Below are 22,868 nucleotides of genomic sequence, written 5' to 3'. Positions count from 1 at the left end.
AATTCGGATTCAGCTCCGTGAAAAATGTGTGAAAAACTAGTTACAAAAGCTTACAGTGAGTTACTTGAGCAACTCACTGATAGGATTTATTTTCTTCTTTCTTTGTTTGGGTCATCTAAGGACCACGCACCAATTTTAATGCTTCCTTCTTTGTTGTTCTTTCTTTTTCCTCCAGTATTCTTTCATCTTTTCACTATGTATCCTTTTTCTCTCCTCAGACCATTTTGACCCTGTCTTCTTCTCCCTCTTGCCTTGGAATCCTTCCATTTATATTATTATTGTTATTATTTGTAATTTTTTGGGTCATCAGTCTTCTGACTGTTTTGATGAGGTCTGTCACGAATTCCTCTCCTGTGCTAACCTCTTCATCTCAGAGTAGCACTTGCAACCTATGTCCTCAATTATTTGCCAGATGTATTCCAATCCCTGTCTTGCTCTACAGTTTTTGCCCTCTACAGCTCCCTCTAGTACCGTGGAAGTCATTCCCTTATGTCTCTTCTTTTCCGGTTTTCCCACAGTCGATGTTTCACTACCATACACAGCTGTAATCCAGACGTACATTCTCAGAAATTTCTTCCTCAAATTATGGCCTATGTTTGATACTCATAGATTTCTCTTGGCCAGGAATGCCCTTTTTGCCATTGCTAGTCTGCTTTTAATGTCCTTACTCCGTCCATCATTGGTTATTTTACTGTCTAGGTAGCAGAATTCCTTAACTTCATGACCATCAATTCTAATGTTAAGTTTTTCGCTGTTCTCATTTCCGCTACTTCTCATTACTTTCTTCTTTCTACGATTTACTCTCAATCCATATTCTGTACTCATTAGATTGTTCATTCCATTCAGCAGATCATTTACGTCTTCTTCAGTTTCACTCAGGATAGCAATGTAATCAGCGAATCGTATCATTGATATCCTTTCATCTTGAATTTTAATTCCACTCCCAAGCCTTTCTTTAATTTCCATCATTGCTTCTTCAATGTACAGATTGAACAGTAGGGGTGAAAGATAACATCCCTGTCTTACACCCTTTTTAATCCAAGCACTTTGTTCTTGGTCATCCACTCTATTATTCCCTCTTGGCTCTTTACAAATTATATATTACCAATCTCCCCATACAGCTTACCCCTATTTTTCTCAGAATTTCGAACATCTTCCACCATTTTACATTATCGAACCCTTTTTCCAGGTCGACAAATGCTATGAATATGTCTTGATTTTTCTGTAGTCTTGCTTCCATTATCAACCACAATGTCAGAATTGCCTCTCTCATGCCTTTACCTTTTCTAAAGCCAAACTGATTGTCGTCTAGCACATCCTCAATTTTCTTTTCCATTCTTCTGTACATTATTCTTATCTGCAACTTGGACGCATGAGCTGTTATGCTGACTGTGCGATAATTCTCGCCCTTCTCAGCTCTTAACAGTCTTCGGTGCTGTGTGCATGATATTTTTCCAAAAGTCCAATGGCATGTCGCCGAACTCATACATTCTACACACCAACATGAACAGTCATTTTTTTGCCACTTCCACCAATGATTTTAGAATTTCTGATGGAATGTTATCTACCCCTTCTGCCTTATTTGATCTTAAGTCCTCCATACCTCTTTTAAGTTCTGATTCTAATACTAGATTCTCTATCTTTCTTGAATCAACTCCTGTTTCTTCTTCTATCACATTAGACAAATCTTCCCCCTAACAGAGGCTTTCAAGTATTTTTTCCACCTATCCACTCTCTCTCCTTTACATTTAAGAGTGGAATTCCCATTGCACTTGGAATATAACCACCCTTGCTATCAATGTCACCAAAGGTTATTTTGACTGTCCTGTATGCTGAGTCTTTAATTCCAACAATTATATCTTTTTGGATTTCTTCACATTTTTCATGGAGCCATTTCGATTGCATTTCCTATTTATTTCATTCCTCAGTGTCTTGTATTTCTGTATTCCTGAGTTTCCTGGAACATTTTTGTACTTCCTCTTTTCATCGATCAACTGCAGTATTTTTTCTGTCACCCATGGTTTCTTCGCAGTTACCTTCTTTGTACTTACATTTTTCTTTCCAAATTCTGTGATGGCCCTTTTTAGAGATATCTATTCCTCTTCAACTGTACTGTCAACTGAGCTTTCCTTACTACTGTATCTATAGTCTTAGAGAACTTCAAGTGTACACTATGTGATCTAAAGTATCCGGACACCTGTCTGAAAATGACTTACAAGTTCGTGGTGCCCTCCATTGGTAATGCTGGAATTCAATATGGTGTTGACCCACCCTTAGACTTGATGAAAGCTTCCACTCTCGCAGGTGTATGTTCAGTCAGGTGCTGGAAGGTTTCTTGGGGAATGGCAGCCCATTCTTCATGGAGTGCTGCCCTGAGGAGAGGTGAGGCGTGGCACGAAGTCAGCATTCCAAAACATCCCAAAGATGTTCTGTAGGATTCAGGTCACGACTCTGTGCAGACCAGGCCATTACAGGATGTTATTGTCGTGTAACCAGTTCGCCACCGGCTGTGTGTTATGAACAGGTGCTCGATCGTGTTGAAAGCTGCAATCGCCATCCTCGAATTGCTCTTCAACAGTGGGAAGCAAGAAGGAGTTTAAAACATCAATGTAGGGCTGTGCTGTGATTAGTGCCATCCAAAACAACAAGGGGTGCAAGCCCCCTCCATGAAAAACACGAGCACACCATAACAACACTGCCTCTGAATTTTACTGTTGGCACTAAACACGCTGGCAGATGACATTCACCAGGCATTCTTCATACCCACACCCTGCCATCAGATCGCCACATTGTGTACCGTGATTCGTCACTCCACACAACGTTTTTCCATTGTTCAATCGTCCAATGTTTACGCTCCTTACACCAAGCAAGGCGTCGTTTGGCATTTACCGGCGTGATGTGTGGTTTATGAACAGCTGCTCACCATGAAATCCAAGTTTCTCACCTCCCGCCTAACTGTCATAGTACTAGCAGTGGATCCTAATGCAGTTTGGAATTCCTGTGATGCGCTGGATAGATGTCTGCCTATTACACATAATGACCTCTTCAACTGTCGGCGGTGTCTGTCAGTCAACAGACGAGATCGGCCTGTATGCTTTTGTGCTCTACATTTCCACTTCACTATCACGTGAGAAACAGTGGACCTGGGGATGATTTGGAGTATGGAAATCTCGTGTACAGACATATGACACAAGCGACACCCAATCACCTGACCACATTCTAAGTCTGTAAGTTTCGTGGAGCGCCCCCTTCTGCTCTCTCACGATGTCTTATGAGTGGAGTTCAGATTTTGCATATTTTGCATGTAATTTTTTTACAGTACCTGGTGTTGTATCTTTACGAATTATGATATTTTGGAGGTACTAGGCTACTTTAAATTCAAATTTAAAATGCATATATTTGCATATTTTTGACGTTTGAGCATATTATTGTCATATTTAGAGGAAATGGCCATAAAGATGCACATTTTTTACGTTTAGAGGTCATATTGCGGTTCATTTTGTTCCCTGGCAACCCAAGAACCTCCCACAATATTAGGCCAATAAATTTCCAAAATGAGATAATACTGGACGAGCCATCAGAATAAAAGCCTTTCAGGTATACGTGGGTAGCTTGTGGAGGGAAATTTGTTTTTCCACTTAGGTAGTCTCTCTGATAAGGATGCTAAAGACTTGTGACGGTTCATTGTTGAAAGATGGATTACTGGAGTAGAAATGTGCTTCAGTATTTGTTGCCCGCAGATTTGCGTGTTCAGGTCGCTCACCTGATCTCTGCAGTGTGCCAACAGTGCCCTACTAGTTATTGTTGGCATTTTGCAATATGAATCATTCTTACAAGTGTTTCTGTGCTGTTCACATCAACTCTTTGCAATTTCCTTCACATTACAAATATTCCCAGACCAAAAACCAATAATTTACGGAAATGGATCGGGAGTGATTGTGCTTTCACAACGGACGTAAAAATAATATTCTGCCAACTATATGAAAAAGGGGTAGGATTAATTCTTTTTTTTCCCCCTTTTTCGATAATTTTTCCAAGAAATTAAAACAATTATTAAGTTCATCTGTAAATTTGCGTGCATGTTTTCTGCGTACAAATGGGAAGGAACAAAAAAAAACATCAGGAATCACCATCGGCATTCTTGCAAATTAAAAAAAGAAACGTTAAATGTTGTGAGGGGATTGAAGTTTCAATTTTTAGAAACTTATCTGTAGTCTTAATTCACTTTTTTGAGTGACCATCTCGCTGGTACACACTGTTCTCTTACATTTTTGTACAATTGTACAAAATTGTACAATATTTATTCACTTCTCCAATGCTGTGATTCAGAGGTGAGAAAAAATTTCAACTGGATGAGCATAAAAAGACATCTCAGCACCAAAACAATGTAACCAAGAGACAGTTAAAAACTTCACAGCAACCATTCATCTCATCATTTTCAAAGCAAACGAATAACAAAAATGAGTTCGATGAAGATCTTTGCAAGGCTTTAATAAAAGCAAACATCCCCTTGAATAAGCTGGAGAATGAAGGATTAAGGACCTTCTCGAAAAATTACACAGGTAAAGATATTGCTCTCGAGTCTACGCTCAGAAAGAACTATATGGACCCATTGTATGAAAAGGTAAGGTTTTTCGGTAATTTTTATGAATGTAGGTATGTGAAAGTCAATAGGTATAATTTCGAATATACATGGGCCAAAATAATAGTTGTTTGATTTTCAAAAACTTGAAAAATATATTTAAATTATGTTTGAATATTTATTTTTATAAAATTGTTTTTGTGTGTATGTCTCCTACTAGTATCCACATGTTTATGTGTATTTTTTAAACTTAGTTTCTCTATTACAGGCATTGGAGAATATTAGGAAAGACATTGGCGATTCTCCAGTCTGGCTATCTGTTGACGAAACCACTGATTCTTGCAGTCAGTATATGGCGCACATCATAGTTGGAAAACTCTCTGCTGACGAGGCTGCACGAGGACACCTCATACTGTGTAAAGAAGTGGAACGAATGACACATGCCACAATCGCATGCACGGTGCAAGAAGCATTGCCTAAGTTTCACCAACATTGAATAGTTTAAAATAAATTATAGATAATATAATAGTGCAGTTTTCCACATCATATCCCGAGCCAATAATTAGTTTACCACATCATGTCCTGAGCCAATAACAAAATAATAATAATAATAATAATAATAATAATAATAAAATGTAGAATCTGTTGTGACAGCACCACGAGATTTACAAGTGCCGCTACGTCAGTACGCAAACACGGCGATAGAGGCGCTCCGAAGCTCGGCTGAGCGCGGGAGCGCCACCTAGCTATGAACGGCGCCGGCCGCATGTCACGGCACGGCAGTTGAGTGACAGATACAGAGTTGGTAGCATGAAACCCACTATTGTTTCTACGTTTGTATATCCACGCAATTTATTAGTGAATTAAAGGTTATAATACTTTTTGGCGACGAGGTCGGATATTTTTTTTCCAGCGTTGGAGTATTGTGCGTTCATGTCTGCGCAGACATGGAACAGCTTCTGCAAGCGCTCATTGAACAACAAACACAGCTGACGGCTGCTATTCAGGCGTTGTCAACGTCGCTTACTCATCATCTGTTGTCCTCTTCTCCGCCTCCGTTCCCTCCTTACGACGAGGCCGCTGAAGACTGGGAGGATTATGAGAAGCGTTTGCGGCAACACTTCTTGGCTTTCGGCGTTGTCGGCGCTCCGATGTGTAAGTCGTTATTTCTTAAGTCGTTATTTCTATCTTGGATTTCCCCACGGATCTATCAGCTGCTCTCTCAGTTAGCCCCTCTACGGGAACCTGCCTCTCTGTCCTTCCAAGAAATGTGTGACTTATTGTCTAACTATTACCGAAAAAACACCCACGTCGTGGCCGCTCACGTGGCGTTCTAACGGTGTCGTAAACAGCCCCATCAATCTTACCGGGCTTGGGCGGCGGTTCACTCGCGTAAACAACGTCGCGTTGGGCCGCAACGCTCGCAGCGAAAACAGCAACCACAGAAACAGGTTTGTTCCGCCCTTCCTTCTTGTCCACGTTGTTTCGTACAGCAGGACAGGGCCGCGAGTCCAAAACGTTGGGCCACGTGTAATTCATGTAGGAAAAAAGGCCACATTGCTTCTGTGTGTCAGTCCCCTAAAGTTCCTGTCGATGAGGACGAGGCATCGGACATGGATGTTAACTGTGTGCTTTCTCAAACAAATAAGTTGTTTGTTACTGTTCGTGTTCTGGATAAAGACATTCGCATGCAAGTGGACACTGGCTCTGCAGTAACTCTCATTAATTCTCGCACGTATTTGGAGTTGGGCTCCCCTCCCTTGTCTCCAGTTACGCGAAATCTGAGAACTTATAATAAACAGAAAATTCCTATCGTTGGCCAGTTTGATGCTTCCACTGCCTACAAGTCTGTTGTTCGGCCCCTCACATTTTATGTGGTGGATCATGCAGGCACTGAAAATCTGTTCGGTTATGATGCTTTCCAGTTGTTTGGGTTCTCCATTGATGATGATGTGCACCTCATATCTGAGGATATTCCGTATCAACAGCTGGATGGATTGTGTTCTGAATTCTCGTCAGTGTTCTCTGCTGGTCTGTGTCGTGCCAAGGATTTTGAAGCCCACATTACTCTTAAACCTACAGCTCTCCCTAAGTTTTTCCAGGCTCGCCCTATTCCGATGGCGTTGCGTGCACTTGTAAAGGTTGAGATAGATAGGTTAACAGCTTCAGGGATTCTCCTTCCTGTTACCTCCAGCGAATGGGCATCGCCAATTGTGGTGGTTTCTAAACCAAATGGGAGTCTGCGATTGTGTGGCGATTTTAAAGCCACTGTCAACGCTCAGAGCCTCATTGACACTTATACTCTTCCCCATCCTGAGGAGTTATTTACCAAGCTCGCTGGGGGCCAGTTCTTTTCCAAACTTGACTTATCGGAGGCGTACCATCAGTTGCCGTTGGATGCGTCTTACAAGGAATTTCTCGTCATCAACACTCCTTGTGGGTTGTATCAGTACCAGCGGTTACCATTTGGTGTCGCTAGCGCACCGGCCATTTTTCAGCGGTTTTTGAAACAGCTCACGGCTTCCGTTCCTGGCTGCATCAACTACCTGGATGACATTGTTGTCACGGGGGCATCCACTGAGGAGCACCTTCGCAATTTGCATTCATTATTTTGGGTTCTGCATTTGGCTGGGTTGAAGTGCAATCTGGACAAGTCACAGTTCTTCCAACCCTCCATTGTGTATCTTGGTTTCCACTTGTCCCGTGAAGGTACACGTCAGCATGTTGCGGCCATTACCGCTCTCCCCCGGCCGTCTACGGTCAAAGAACTTCAGGCGTTTCTAGGCAAGATTGCTTATTATCACAAATTCATTCCATCCGCGGCGGCGGTGGCTCATCCTCTGCATCAGCTGTTACGCAAAAACGTTCCTTTCTGTTGTCCGACGAGTGTGAGCAGGCTTTTGTCCGCCTGAAGGCTCATTTGCAGTCGGCGCCTTGTCTTGCCACATTCCGTCTGGGTCAGCACTTGGTTCTGGCGACTGACGCGTCACAGTATGGCCTAGGGGCTGTTCTCGCCCATCGGTATGAGGATGGGTCGGAACGACCCATCGCCTATGCTTCCAAGACCCTCAACGATGCCCAACGGCTTTACTCTCAAATCGAAAAGGAGGCGCTCGCTATCATTTATGCTCTAAAAAAGTTCAGCGTTTTTTTGTATGGTTCTAAGTTTCACCTCATCACCGACCACAAGCCGCTGGTCTCTCTGTTCAGCCCCTCGGCGTCGCATCCGGATAAGGCAGCTCACCGCCTGTAACGTTGGGCCTTATACTTGTCTCGTTTTCACTATGAGATTCACTATCGCCCCACGGCCCACCACGCCAACGCTGACGTGTTGCTGCGTTTGCCGATGGGCCCTGACCCCGTTTTCAATCGAGATGAACTACTCTGTTTCCACATTGATGAGGAAGAATGTTGTGCGGTCGAGGGTTTTCCGCTTACAGGTTCGCAGGTCGCGTCAGCTACTGCGCGGGACCCGGTCCTGCATCAGGTGATCGGTTTTGTTCAATGAGGTTGGCCGGACAGGACCAAGGGCCGGGCATCAGATCCCCTTCGCAACTACCATGCCTTGCGCCTTCGTCTGTCTGTTCATGAGGGTGTTGTTCTTCTGGCCACAGATGGCGCATCTCCACGGGTCGTGGTGCCAGCTTCTCTTCGCAAAGATGTTCTCAAACTATTGCATGAAGGCCATTGGGGAATTTCTCGGACTAAGTCCCTGGCCCGCAGGCATGGTTATTGGCCCGGTATCGATTCGGACATCTCCCACATGGTCGCTGCGTGTGGTCAGTGTGCTCAACAACTGGCTGTGCCCCATACAATGCCCTCTCCGTAGCCTGATCCGGCGCAGCCATGGGAACGGGTGCACACTGACTTTGCCGGCCCCTTCCTCGGCACTTATTGGCTACTGTTGATTGACGCCTTCTCGAAGTTCCCGTTTGTAGTTCGATGTCCGTCGCCCACCACTGCGGCAACGACGCTGGCTTTGTCCAAAATCTTTGCGCTAGAAGGTCTTCCATCCACGATTGTCACGGACAACGGCCCTCAGTTCTCTTCGCAGGCCTTCCGTGATTTTTGTACTGGACAAGGGATTCATCATGTTACAGCACCGCCCTTCCATCCCCAATCGAATGGGGATGTCGAGCGCCTTGTCCGCACTTTCGAAAGCCAGATGAAAAAATTCCTTACTGATTTTTCTACCGATGACGCTCTGTTGTAATTTCTGAGTTCTTATCGCTTCACGCCTCTGGGTGATCGCAGCCCTGCTGAACTCTTGCATGGCCGCCAACCGCGCCCTCTCCTGCACCTGCTTCACCCTGTCAGGCCTAGTACTGTGTCCCCTAGTGTGGGAAAATACTCGGTGGGCGCCGACGTGTGGGCACGAGGGTATGGATCTCGCCCTAAATGGATTCCAGGGGTGGTCAAGGCTCTTCGCGGCCGCCGGCTTTGTGAAATACGTATGGACCAACGGCATGATTGTTCGCCATTACGACCAGATGCGCCCACGAGTGGAGGCCACGCCGGTGCCACTGCCCCTTTTTTTGCCTCCACCAGCCCGAGAAGCCCGTCCTGTCGCTGCTGCCGATCTCCCGTGGGTGTTGCTGCAGCCAACGTCGCTGTCGCTTCCGAGTACGCCAGAATCGGCCCCAGTCACGACGCCGCCTTCTCCGGGACCCATCTCGCTGGAGCACACCCCCAGGTCCACGGCACCTATGGATGCTGCTCTGGAGTTTTCGCCCATCATCTCGTCCAGGAGACACGTTCCACGCACAAGCTTCCGTCCTGGACATTTTCGACCATATTCTCGTGTTTCTCCGTGGGGTCTTCTCGGGGTCTCCCAAAAGGCCATGGATGTGTCCGCACTGTCCGTTTATCCAAGGAAGTGAGTGTCTTTTTTTTTGTTTAAGGGGGGAAAAGTGTTGTGACAGCACCACGAGATTTAAAAGTGCCGCTACATCAATACGCAAACACGGCGATAGAGGTGCTCCGCAGTTCGGCTGAGCGCGGGAGCGCCACCTAGCTATGAACAGCGCCGGCCGCATGTCACGGCACAGCAGTTGAGTGACAGATACGGAGTTGGTAGCATGAAACCCACTACTGTTTCTACGTTTGTATATCCACGCAATTTATTAGTGAATTAAAGGTTATAACAGAATCCTTTTATTTTCTTTCAGGCATGCTATGGAGAAGTGAAGAATAGAAACATGGGTAGAACAAAGTTTTGGTCACTGTGACGAATAGTGCCGCATGTATGCAGAAGGCCACATAGTGTCTCTGGATGTTTTACCCTAAAGTTGTTCATCTAACATGTCTGGCTCAAGGCATCCATCGAGTCGTTGAATAGGTCAGAGCCACACCACCAGAGGCCAACAGCCTTACATCTTTGGCAAAGAAGGTTTTCATCAAAGCACCAAGTCGAGTGAGAGCTTTCAAGACTGCTCATCCAGACTGTCCTCTGCCACCTGAACCAGTCTTGATGAGGTGGGGAACGTGGATTTCAGCTGCAAACTATTATGCAGACAAACACAGAAAAGTTGAAGAGGTATGGATGCGTACGTAGTACTGGATACATTGAATAAGCAAAGAAAATGAACACAACATAGAATTCCAATATTAAGCTTATTTCCCTGTACAGCAGTTTTCAGCTTGAAACCCACATTCACTAGATTACTACTTTCTTGTTCCAGGTCCTAAAGGGCTTTGAAGATAGCGAAAATTTAACTATACCAAAAGCCAAGGACGCCCTGAAGAATTCCAGCATGTTACACAGCCTACCTTTCACCCGAGTGCACTTGGGTGGCGTTCCAGACCTAACTGAGGAACTTGAGACTTGTAACATGGAAGTTACGAAGGCAGTGGCTCCTTGTCAAAGGACTCAGGACACAGAGCAAGAGTTGGCCATGTACGATCGGTCAGAAAGTTAGAAGAAAATTGGATGCAGTTCTTCACAGATATCCTGGTTGGCCTACGATTCCGAAGATTGCTCAGTTACTGGAAGGAGAGAAACACTTCGAGAATCTAGATGATGTCACGTCGTCTGATGTCGCTACTCTTAAATTTTTACCTGTAGTGTCATGTGATGTTGAACGATCATTTCTAGGATTGAAAATGGTATTATCTGACCACAGGAAAAAATTTCTTGTAGAGAATATGGAAAAAATGTTGGTAGTTCAAACAAACTCTAATTTTTAGAATTTACCTAACTTATACTGTACCTATGTTATACTTCATTTTATTCATTGAATTATAGGCATTATTGAAAATATTTGATGGTTATTCATTAATTTTCCTAAGTAAGATGCATATTTTAAAGAATTTATCTAAGAGAAATGAATGATTAAAGAATGTTAGCTACATATTTAAAGGCATATACTGGCAGTAAGAGCATATTTTAACTGCAGATTTTGAGGTGGTTTGGTGCATATTTCGTGGGTTTTATGTGCATATCAATCCAAACACTACTAATGACTACTGAGATCACAGATATTGAGTACCCAGCAGTAGGTAGCAGCACAATGCACCTAATATGAAATATGTATGTTTTTTGGGGTGTCTGGATACTTTTGACCACATAGTGTATCTCATCATTCCTTAGTACTCCCATATCCCACTTCTTTGTATATAGATTCTTCCCAACTAATGTCTTGAACTTCAGCCTACTCTTCATCACTACTATAGAGTGGTCTCAGTCCATATTTGCACCTGGATACGTCCTTACAATCCACTATCTGATTTTGGAATCTGTCTGACTATGATTTAATATAACTGAAAGCTTCCAGTATCATCCAGCCTTTTCCAAGTATACCATCTCCTCCTCTTGTAATTCTTGAACAGAGTGTTCACTATTACTAGTTGAAATTTAGTACAGAAGCCAATTAGTATTTCTCCTTTCTCATTCCTTGACCCAAGCCCATATTCTTCTATAACCTTTTCTTTTACTCCTTCCCCTACAATTGTATTACAGTCACCCATGACTATTAGATTTTCGTCTCCCTTTACATACTGTGTTACCCTTTCTGTATATCTTCACCTTCAGCTTGCGACATTGGCATGTATATCTAAATTATCATTGTTGGTGTTGGCTTGCTGTCGATTCTGATAAGAACAACTCTATAACTGAATCATTCATAGTAACACACTGTCTGCCCTATCTTCCTGTTCATAACAAATCCTCCTCTTATTATACCATTTTCTGCTGCTGTCGATATTACCCTATACTCATCTCACCTGAAATCCTTGTCTTCTTTGCAGTTCACTTCATTGACCCCTACTATATCTACACTGAGCCTTTGCATTTCCCCCCTTTAGATTTTCTAGTTTTCCTACCATGTTCAAGCTTCTGACATTCCACGCCCCGAATTTTTGACGTTATCCTTTTGTTGATTATGCAGTCTTTTTCCCACGGTCACCTCCTCCTTGGCAGTCCCCTCATGGAGATCTGAAGGGAGCTACTCCAGAACCTTTTGCCAATAGAGATCATCATGACACTTTTTCAATCACAGGCTACATGTCCTGTGGATACACGCTACATGTCTTTAATGCAGTGGTTCCCATTCCCTTATGCTACTGATCATTGCTGATTCTTCCGCCTTTAGGGGCAGTTTTCCACTCCTAGGACCAGAGAGTGCCCTGAACCTCTGTCCGCTTCTCTGCCCTCTTGACAAGGCTGTTGGCAGAATGTGGGTGACTTCTTACACCGCAATGGGGGATTCAAACCCGGGACAGATGACGTTTTGATAGCTAATCAAAGATGCTACCCCTACACCACAGGTTATATTTTTCCATCAGAACTGACAGCAAATAAGCACCAACAGTAGTTCTAGTACACATACCAACATCACAAGCAGAAGATGAAGAGATGGAGAAAGTACATGAGGATACTGAATGTCAAACAATCGAGAACCCAGAAAGGATTATAATAATATTATGAAAAGTATACTTGCTACTCACCACCTCTCTGAGTCGCAGGTAGGCACAAGAAAAAGACTGTCAGAACCTGAGATTTCTGCCAACAGGGCCTTCATCAGATATAGACAAACACACACACACACACACACACACACACACACACACACACACACACACACACACACACACAGTCTCTAGCTACTGAGTTGCGTTTGCATGAATGTGTATATATATGTTGTCTATATCTGCCAAAGGCCTTGTTGGCCAAAAGTTCACTTTCTGACAATCTTTTTGTTGTGCCTATCTGTGAATGAGCATCTCCACTACATGATGAGTAGCAACTATTCTTTCCATAATACTGAATGTGAAATTCAGCACATAAATGGAGATGAAAACCTAACAATCATGGGTGACTGGAATTCGGTAGTAGGTGACAATAGAAGACAGGGTTATGGGAGAATTTGGGATCAGTAGTGGCAATGACAGAGGACAAGGACTAATACAGCTCTGCAGTAAGTTTCAGCAAATAATACAGAATACATTGTTAAAAGAGGAGGCAGCCCAACAGATATTATAAAATCAGATGTTTGACTGTAAGGCACGTGCAGGAGCAGATATAGACCCTTATTGCAAGTTAGTAACAATGAAGAGTAGAGTGAAGTTCAAAATAGTCAGTGTGGAAAGAAGTGGGATACCGAAGTACTGAGGAATGGTTACGTTTAAGGTTATCTAAGAGTGTGTGTGGTGTGTTAATGAACACCACAGTAGGCAATTCAGTTGAAGAGAAATGGACATCTCTAAAAAGTGCATTCACAGACAAATACACATGCAAGGAAGACAACAGTGAGGAAATCCCAGATAACAGGATAAGTACTTCAACTGATTGGCAAAAGAACGAAGTTTGAAAATACTCAGTAACTGACAGGAATACAGAAATTCAAGTCACTGAGGAATGAAATGTATACGAAGTGCAGGGAAGCCGGGGCAAAATGGTTGTGAGAAAAATGTGGAGAGAAGAAAGGTTGTAGTAAGGACAGATTCAGCATACAGAAAAGTCAAAAAATATTCAGCAGAACTAAAAGCAAAGGAGTGAAATTAATAATGCAAGAAGAATTCCATTGTTAAATACAGATGATAGGGCAGATATGTGGAAAGGGGGAAGAAATATTCCTTCAGAACTTCTCAAATTATGCAAACTGACGTGTGGAACATGTGGGACTGGTGGAAAAATATCAGCTACCCAATCCAGAAGATAGTAAGGACAGGTAACTGTGAAAATTATTGTACAATTAGCTTATGCATCAAAGTTGCAAACATGAACAATACACAGAAGAGTGGAAGAGAAAACTGACGATCTATTAATTGATAATCAGTTTGACTTTAGACACGATAAAGGCACCACAGAGACAGTTCTGATAATGCGCTTGATAACGGAAGAAAAATCAAGATGCCTTCATAGGACTTATCGACATAGAGAAAGTGTTTGACAATGTAACACGGTGCAGGATGATGTAAATTCTGAAGAAAATAAGAAACACGGGTAATAAGCAAAATGTGTAGGAACCGCGAGGGAACAATAAGATTGGGAGACTGTTATAACTTCAAGTTGAACAAATAAATTCGGGGAAGACGCAATACATGAAAGTCACAGATCAAGTAAACTGAGCAAGACGTGTGTACACTTTGACAGTCAAATCGTAACCGAGTCCGAGTCTAGCGGCCGCCGGCCGGCTGGCCGCTTAGGTGGCGCTGCTGCTGCACGGCTGGCAGACAGCGCCGCATGTAGAGGACGCGCACAACTGCGCGGCGGCACTTTGAAAGATCGGCGGGTCACGTCACTTTTCCCTCCTTCGAAGTTTTTGCACAGGTCTTCACGGAGGTGGCCTGTAGATTGCTCAAGTCCATAGGTGTCGTTTGACTGGCCGTAAAGTCTCGAGGAGGAGGCTTCCCGTACGGACGGAAGTGTCCCCGATAATAACGGGTCGAGATGACAGGAGACTTGGGGGTCGAATCTGCTGGGGCCCCGTGCACCAATCTGCCCGTTGCAGCAAGTCCGGTTGTTATAACAGGAGACACGGGTGATGTGTCAGCGTCCGTAGGAGAAGGAGGCGAGTAGAGTTGCTCTGACAGGTGACGGTCACCTGGTTCCTGCATGGGCACGTCTCCTGGTGGGGTCAGTTCTTGTGCTGGCACCGATATGATGGTGAGAGGACTGCATTGTGAGTGATGAGAGATTCCAGTATCCCGAGCGTCAGGTAGAGCCGAAGGTGGTGTAGCGGCATCCTGAACAGGCGTTGCCGGCACACGAGGCCGAAGCTGGTCCGAATGCCGCACTGCAACACCCGTGTCCGTCTGGATTTCATACAGGCGTCGGCCACGGTGCCGTAAGATGCGGCCAGGACTCCATTTTGGCCGCCTGCCGTATCCCCGTACCCATACGAGGGTGTCGGCGGCGAACCGGCCGAGCAAAGGCACCCGCAGCCGTGAGATGGAAGGCCGCAGAAGATGACGTAGCATTCGGGGCTGTCGGCTATGTAAGAGCTCAGCCGGGATGTGACCGCCCGTGGGGGTGAAACAGTAAGAAACCAGAAATTGGAAAAGCGCATCATCAGCAGCAAAAGAAGTCAGGAGTTTCCTCATATGAGCCTTAAATGTGCGGACCAGTCATTCACCCTTGCTGTTTGACTGTGGATGGAACGGAGGGGCCGTGACATGTATGACACCGTGACGGGCACAAAAATCCACAAAATCGGAAGAAGCAAATTGCAGACCATTATCAGTAACAAGAGTAGAGGGAAGGCCTTCCAAAGAGAAAATGCGACCTAGAGCATTGTCGGTTGCCGCGGTGGTAGGCGACATGCAACGGACAATGAAAGGAAAGTTAAAGTAGGCGTCAATAACGAGAAGCCAATAAGTACCTAAAAAATGTCCCGTGAAGTCAGAACGAATACACTCCCAGGGCTTCTCACGCGAAGGCCACGGGGACAAAGATGACTTCCGGGCGGCGGCCTCTGACGCCCGAGGGCCGCAGGCAGCGAGCGTGTCTGCGCTTTCAGAGTCGATGCCGGGCCAGTACACATGACGGCACACCAGAGATTTTGTGCGAGAGACACCCCAGAGCCCTTGGTGAAGGAGGCGCAAGACCGAAGCACGCTAAGACGCAGGTACCACAACACGCGGCGAAGCAGTTTTGGTGCAAAGGAGGAGAACACCATCCCTAGCCGTGAGGTGGTAACGCAAAGCATAGTAGTTCCACAACGGGTCAGAAGTCTTCGCAGAGGGACGATCTGGCAAACCCTTCTGAATACAGTGTAAAACCCGGGAGAGGGTAGGGTCAGAACCCGTAGCAGCTGCCAGCCAGTCCCCGGTGATGGGGAACCCGTCCACAACCTGCTGCTCGGCAACATCCAGGTGGAAACACAAAAGTTCATCTCTATTGAATGCCAGATCAGGACCAATGGGAAGGCGAGACAGTGCATCAGCATTCGCATGTTGAGCCGATGGCCGGAAATGAATCTCATAATTGAAACGAGACAAGTAAAGAGCCCAACGCTGGAGGCGGTGTGCAGCCTTGTCGGGAAGTGACGTTGATGGATGACACAAGGAAACAAGTGGTTTGTGATCCATAACAAGATGAAATTTGGATCCATAGAGAAAAACACCAAACTTATGAAGAGCATAAATAATGGCCAAAGCTTCTTTTTCAATTTGAGAATACTTTCGTTGGGCATCCGTGAGTGTTTTGGAGGCATAAGCAATGGGTTGTTCAGAACCATCAGAAAAATGGTGCGCAAGGACTGCACCGACCCCGTATTGAGAGGCGTCTGTGGCAAGAACAAGATGTTGGCCAGGTTGGTAAGTAGCCAGACACGGAGCCTGTTTCAGCATAGTCTTCAATTTCTGGAAAGCCGCATCACATGACGCAGACCAGTGAAAAGGCACGTTTTTATGCAACAGGTGATGCAATGGCTGAGCCACCGAAGCAGCAGACGGTAGATACTTGTGATAGTATGCTATTTTCCCCAAGAAGGCCTGCAGTTCCTTAACAGATGCAGAGTGAAGAAGGGCATCGATCGCAGCGACAGTTTGCTGAGGCGGATGAATACCATCTCGAGAGTGTTGAAACCCCAAGTACGTGATAGATGCCTGAAAAAATTTTGATTTCTGAAGATTACACTTAAGACCAGCACTCTGTAAGACATGAAAAAGTGTGCAGAGATTTTGAAGATGTTCGTCAGTGGTGGAGCCAGTGACAACAATGTCGTCCTGGTAATTTATACACCCAGGGACAGTGAGCAATAATTGTTCCAAGAATCACTGAAAGAGAGCAGGGGCGCTGACAACCCTGAATGGCAATCGTTGGTATTGATAAGAGGCCGAAGGGCGTGTTAAGGACCAGAAACTGCCGGGAAGCAGCGTCGAGAGGAAGTTGATTACAGGCTTCTGACAGGTAAAGTTTAGAAAAATACTGGCCTCCAGCAAGTTTAGTGAACAATTCTTCAGGTCAAGGCATAGGGTAAGTGTCGATAAGGCATTGAGCATTTACAGTGGCTTTGAAATCGCCACAGAGACAAGTATCACCATTTGGCTTAGCAACGACGACGACAGGAGAGGCCCATTCACTGGAAGTGACAGGAAGCAAGACCCCTTAAGCAGTGAGATGATCCAGCTCCCGTTTGACCTGATCACGAAGGGCCACAGGAATGGGCCGAGCCCGCAAAAACTTAGGCCGAGCAGTGGGTTTGAACGTGATATGAGCTTCAAAGTCGTTTGCACGTCCTAACCCAGGAGAAAAAAGGGACAAAAATGTCGTCGACAAGGCATCCAATTGAGCATAAGAAATAGCATCAGAGATGATATTGACAGAGTCATCTATGGAGAACCCAAAAATGCGAAAGGCATCAAAACCAAAAAGATTCTCCGCGTTACTATGGTCGACCACAAATATTGGAACAGTGCGAACGACAGATTTGTAAGATACCTCAGCATCAAATTGTCCCAAGAGAGAAATCTTCTGTTTATTGTAAGTCCGTAATTGCCTAGTGACAGGTGACAGGATTGGAGAACCCAACTGAAGATACGTCTGAGAATTGATGATAGTGGCAGCAGAACCAGTATCCACCTGCATGCGACCATCTCGACCAAGTATTTGGACAGTGAGGAATAACTTCCCTGAAAGGGAAGAAGTGCAATTGACAGACAACACAGAAGCAGAATCAGCGTCATGTGCATGAACATCATGTATGTGGTTGGATTTGCAAACGGATGACACATGACTTTTTTTTTTGCATTTGTGACACACGGCCCAACATTGTGGACAATCTTCTCATGAATGTTTCGTAAAACAGCGCGGACATGAAGGAAGTTGCTGTGGGTTTTGCTGCAGTTTCTTAGAAGTTTGTTCACGGTTAGGCTGAGGTTGCGCTTGGGAGCGTACTGTGGACACGTCGGCCGGCGGGAACATGCCACACGCTTCGTCAACATCGCACAGAGGTTGTATTTCCCCGACGTCGCCCTATGCCTTTATTTGCAGTCCAGCAGCGCGAGAAATTTTAAAAGACTGAGCGATGGATAGGACTTCATCTAGAGTCGGATTTGCCAACTGGAGGGCACGTTGCCTAACTTCTTTGTCGGGTGCCGATCGGATAATAGCATCCCGTACCATGGAGTCGCATAGGATTCTTTGTGAACTTCAGTAACAAATTGACACTTTCTACTGAGGCCATGAAGTTCAGCAGCCCAAGTGCGATAGGATTGATTCGGTTGCTTTTGACAACGGTAAAAGACAACACAAGAGGCTACCACATGCATTTGCTTTTGAAAATAGACAGGCAGAAGTGAGCACATTTCAGCAAAGGACAAAGACGCAGGAGCTTTCAGAGGAGCCAATTGCGACAACAACCGATACATTTGAGGTGAAATCCATGAAAGGAACAGAGACTTACATGTTTGTTCGTCCGCGACATGAAATGCCAAGAAGTGCTGTCGAACACGTTTTTCGTAATCAGACCAGTCTTTGGCCGTCTCGTCGTAAGGAGGAAAAGGAGGTATAGCCAACGACGAGAAACGCCCCGCATTTGATGCCGCGATAAAATCACGAATCGCATTTGTGAGAAGCATTTGCTGTTCTATGAGACCTTGCAATAGTTGCTCTAAAGTAGCCATGGAAACGTGGGTCAATGATGGAAAAGAAAAATCACTACCTCGTCACCAATTGTTATAACTTCATGTTGAACAAATATTTCAAGGAAGACGCAACACATGAAAGTCACAGATCAAGTAAACAGAGTAAGACGGGTGTACACTTTAACAGTCAAATCATAACTGAGTCCGAGTCTAGCGGCCGCTGGCTGGCTGGCTGGCTGGCTGGCCGGCCGCTTAGGTGGCGCTGCTGCTGCATGGCTGGCAGACAGCGCCGCATGTAGAGGACGCGCGTAACTGCGCAGCGGCACTTTGAAAGATCGGCGAGTCACAACAGAGAAAAAGATAGAACTGCTTGGATTAAAAAGGATTGAAGACAAGGATGCAGCCTTTCTCACCTATTGATCAATCTGTACATTGAAGCAGCAGTGACAGAAATAAAAGATAGGTTTAGGCATGTTATTAACATTCAGGATGAAAGGATATAACTGATGACATTTCTATCCTCAGTGGGAGCAAGAAAGGACATACTGTACAAAATGAACAGGTCACAGTGCACAGAATATGGAATTTGAATGAACTGAAGAAAGCCAAAAGTGTTGAGGAGTAGCAGAAATGAGATTAGTGATGAAATTTACATCAAAATTAGAGACCATGAAGCACAAAAAACTGAAAGAATTGTTGCCATGAAGCAAAATAATTTATGACAGATGAAGCAAGGAGGACATAAAAAGCAGACTAGCATAGGCAAAGAGGGCATTCCCTTAAGTCTACTAGTATGGAGGACAGTGTTGTACAGAAGTGAATCATGGACTTTGTGGGAAGATAAGAAGAGAACTGAAGCGTTCGAGATGTGGTGCTACAGAAGCATCCTGAAAAGTAGGTGGGCTGATGGTGGAGGGAGGGGGGTGGGGGGAGGTCTCTGCAGTACTGGTGCGGACAGAAGTACATGGGAAACACTGACAAGGAGGGGGGACAGGATGACAGAACAAGTTTTAAGACATCAGGGAATCATTTCCATGGTACTACGGGGAACTGTAGAAGGTAAGAACTGTAAGGAAAGACTAACATTGGAATGTATCCAACGAGTAACTGAGGGCGTATTGTGCAAGTGCTACTCGGAGACATCAACTCAGTCAGATGACATAACTAAAGAAAGTAATAGTAATAATAATAATAATAATAATAATAAATCAATAAGTTTAAAAAGAAGGCATGAATGTAAAAACTGACCAAATAACACACGAGTCGGCACTTCTGCTATTCCATTTTACCTTTTCCTCATTCTAAATTTTTGATTTTCATTGCAACCTTATCAGTTTTCCATAAACAACTTTGGGTATCACTGGCTATGTAACGAAACTATATGGATTCTTTCAATATCTACTGGCTCGGCTCACTTCCAAAAGCTTTCCTCAAATGGGAGATGTGAGGGCTGACCGTACTGTTAATTGTTAAACAGCTCTTTACTGTTCACATTTTGATCCAGTTACTTAATTTTAGTTTACTGCACAGGCAAATACAAAAGAACAGTTTCCATACAATATCACCTGTCTATAGAGGTACACGAGTATATGTAAGGATTTTCCATTTACTGGAAAAACTAGAGTTGCACAACTTGGCGTTGGGTTTCTTTTATATACACAAAGGATTAGGTGTCTAGCAGTCTCGTCTCAAATTACTTCAGACTCACGAAAGGTATTTGTAACCTCTTTTCATGTAAACAAACAATGGACATTGGCTCATAAAACAATGACGAATGCATTTCTGTAACTTCATTTATTATCAAAAATGATCTTTTTTCCCACTGTAATATGCGATCTGTACGAGACAAATTCAATACTGTATCTCTCTTACAAACCCATGAGAAATAATATGAAAATTTCGTTAAATGTCACAATTTTTGAGTTGTTGAGGCCAACATCTATACAAATTTGGACTGCAAAGGTAAGCAATATGTTAACAACACTCTCGATGCAAGTCTGTGTAGCTGACACGAGTGATGCTTCATCAGACTATAAATCAAGCTGAATGAATTTCAGTGGTATAACATTCTTTTTAGTGTAATAGATATTTAGACCTTTGTAGAATCTAACACTCAATCAAGACTCTTCATCACAAAATCCCTAGCATTTACACGGCACAGAGGTTGTTATATTCAATTTAATTTTCTGTTCTACAAAAATAAGACGCAGAATCTTATCTCTCAGAGATTCACTATTCTCATGCAAAGAATACTTCAATAAAATTTAAAAAAAAGAAAGTAAGAAAGAAAGAAAAAATGAGTTGATGCCTAGATCTTAATGATCAATGAAGTTGCAAAAATATGCTTGTCTTCATATGAGAGAGTTGGTCACTATTCACCTAAGTAGAAAGAGATTACTCATATCTGAAGCAAGATTAAAGTTATCCGAGACAAAAAAGATTTAATGCAAAATAATAGAAATGCCAAGGCTGCCAGCTGAAGGAAGAAAACTCACCATTTGACTACGGGAAGACCAATGCGTGTTAATGTTCCATAAAATGTGCAGTCATCAGTGTTGTTGTTGGAGCAGTACATGGGACGGTGGCCGTAGACAACTATCCACGGGCGCACAGCACGATTCTCTGGACGATTAGCTTCCTAGAACCAAAGCCGTAACTCAGTCAACAATGATAAAATTAAGTAAAATAAAAATAGTAAAAATACACACTATTAGGAAAAACACCGCACAAGAGCAAGTAGGACTCACACTATGAGGAACCCGTACTAACGTAAGTATATAGACAGTTCATCTACAGGTTTTGATGTGCGAGTCTGTGAGTATCAAAATATGTGACATCAATGGACATACCTGTTGACTGCATAGACTTATAAGCTTAAATGTTTTACACTGCCAAGGGACTGTAGATTTCGGAAATTTCAACTTTATGCCTCTGAGCATTCCTGAGGAAATGGAGACATAACAATAAAATGATCCTACAAGGGTCCTGTTTTTACCGACTGAGATACAGAACCCTAAAAATGAAGTATACAGTGAACACATAAGACGAAAGGGTCACAAATGAATTAACAGAGAGAGAGTATTATTATTTAGCCACGGATGAATGGGTGCTACTACAGGTGTGAGCTTTTCAGTCTACATTTTTGCTACCGTTTGCTTGTCATGTCAGCTGGTCCTATATTTTGTCCAGTCTTAAGTTATAATTTATGTAATTCCCTTCTTGCAGTTATTCAGTGTAACTAAAAAAGCAATAGCTTTCAAATCTACCAGGCCACAATTAGCTGTCATAAAGACAAACAGTATTAAAGCTGTATAGATGTTAGTGTTAGTGGTGTCCGTAAGTAGCTGAAATTGCTAAAATTAAACAAGGCTGCATGTTCTGATGGAATCTCTGTCATATTCTGTACAGAATTTTTTCTCAATTGAGTAAGCTCCAATTTTAAATACAAAACATGCTTTGCACTAAAAACTGTGTCAAGTGATTGGGAGAGAGCACAGGTCACATCTGTCTACAAGAGTGGTAGCAGAAGTGATCCACAAAACTACTGTTCAGTACCATTGCCACCAATCTGTTTTAGAAATCCTGGAATGTACTTTGCCATCAAGTGTGACAAGGTATCTCAAACAGAATGACAAAAACATCTGTCATATGAAACCCAACTCACATTTTACTCACAATATTCTAAAAGCCATAAATCAGGGACATCGTGTGGATGCAGTGTTGCCCCTGTGCGTGCTTTAATTAGTCAAATTTTGCCTCTGTAGTGTCCGTGGAAATGGTATGTACAGAGCTGGTGACATCTCTCACTTCTACACTCACCACTGGTTCTTAAAACGTCATGAATAGGGTTTAACTGATAGTTAAAGTCTAGCAACTCGGGTTTACTGACATTTCTGTGATGCTCTCCCGTAAGTCAAACAAACATGTGACCATTGGTGCTGACCCTTGTAGTGGTTCACCTACTTTGTTTCTTTGTTTGCTGCCCTCAGTGTCAAAGTACTGAATTGCTACAGTGGTTGAAAAATGGGGTTTGTAATTTGGACACTGACAACTGTAAATAATGCAGCCAACAGATGCACAGTTGCGATTCACAGTCTTTTACTTTCACTGTTCACAACCGCCCAATATTACACAGTTATATGGCCCGTGCACTATTGATTAACCTTCAATAAGCATCATAAATATGTTTCAGGCAAACCTCCACATATTGCTACAATAGTTTACTGTTGAACATCTACAACCAGTAAAAGCCTAAATG

General features: G+C 43.7%; 1 protein-coding gene across 1 annotated transcript in view; it reads right to left on the bottom strand.

Annotated features, from left to right (window-relative positions):
- LOC126106616 (acid phosphatase type 7) overlaps positions 1 to 22,868 on the bottom strand; it is a 93,471-nt gene that overhangs the window by 33,576 nt on the left and 37,027 nt on the right. Inside the window, exon 6 of the mRNA XM_049912966.1 lies at positions 21,106 to 21,248. Coding sequence (XP_049768923.1) covers positions 21,106 to 21,248 — 143 coding nt within the window. The remainder of the gene's footprint in view (positions 1 to 21,105; positions 21,249 to 22,868) is intronic.

This window comes from Schistocerca cancellata, chromosome 10 (assembly GCF_023864275.1).
Source record: "Schistocerca cancellata isolate TAMUIC-IGC-003103 chromosome 10, iqSchCanc2.1, whole genome shotgun sequence".
In the NCBI taxonomy this organism is placed as follows: Eukaryota; Metazoa; Arthropoda; class Insecta; order Orthoptera; family Acrididae; genus Schistocerca; species Schistocerca cancellata.
This window is presented reverse-complemented; position numbering and strand designations above follow the sequence as displayed.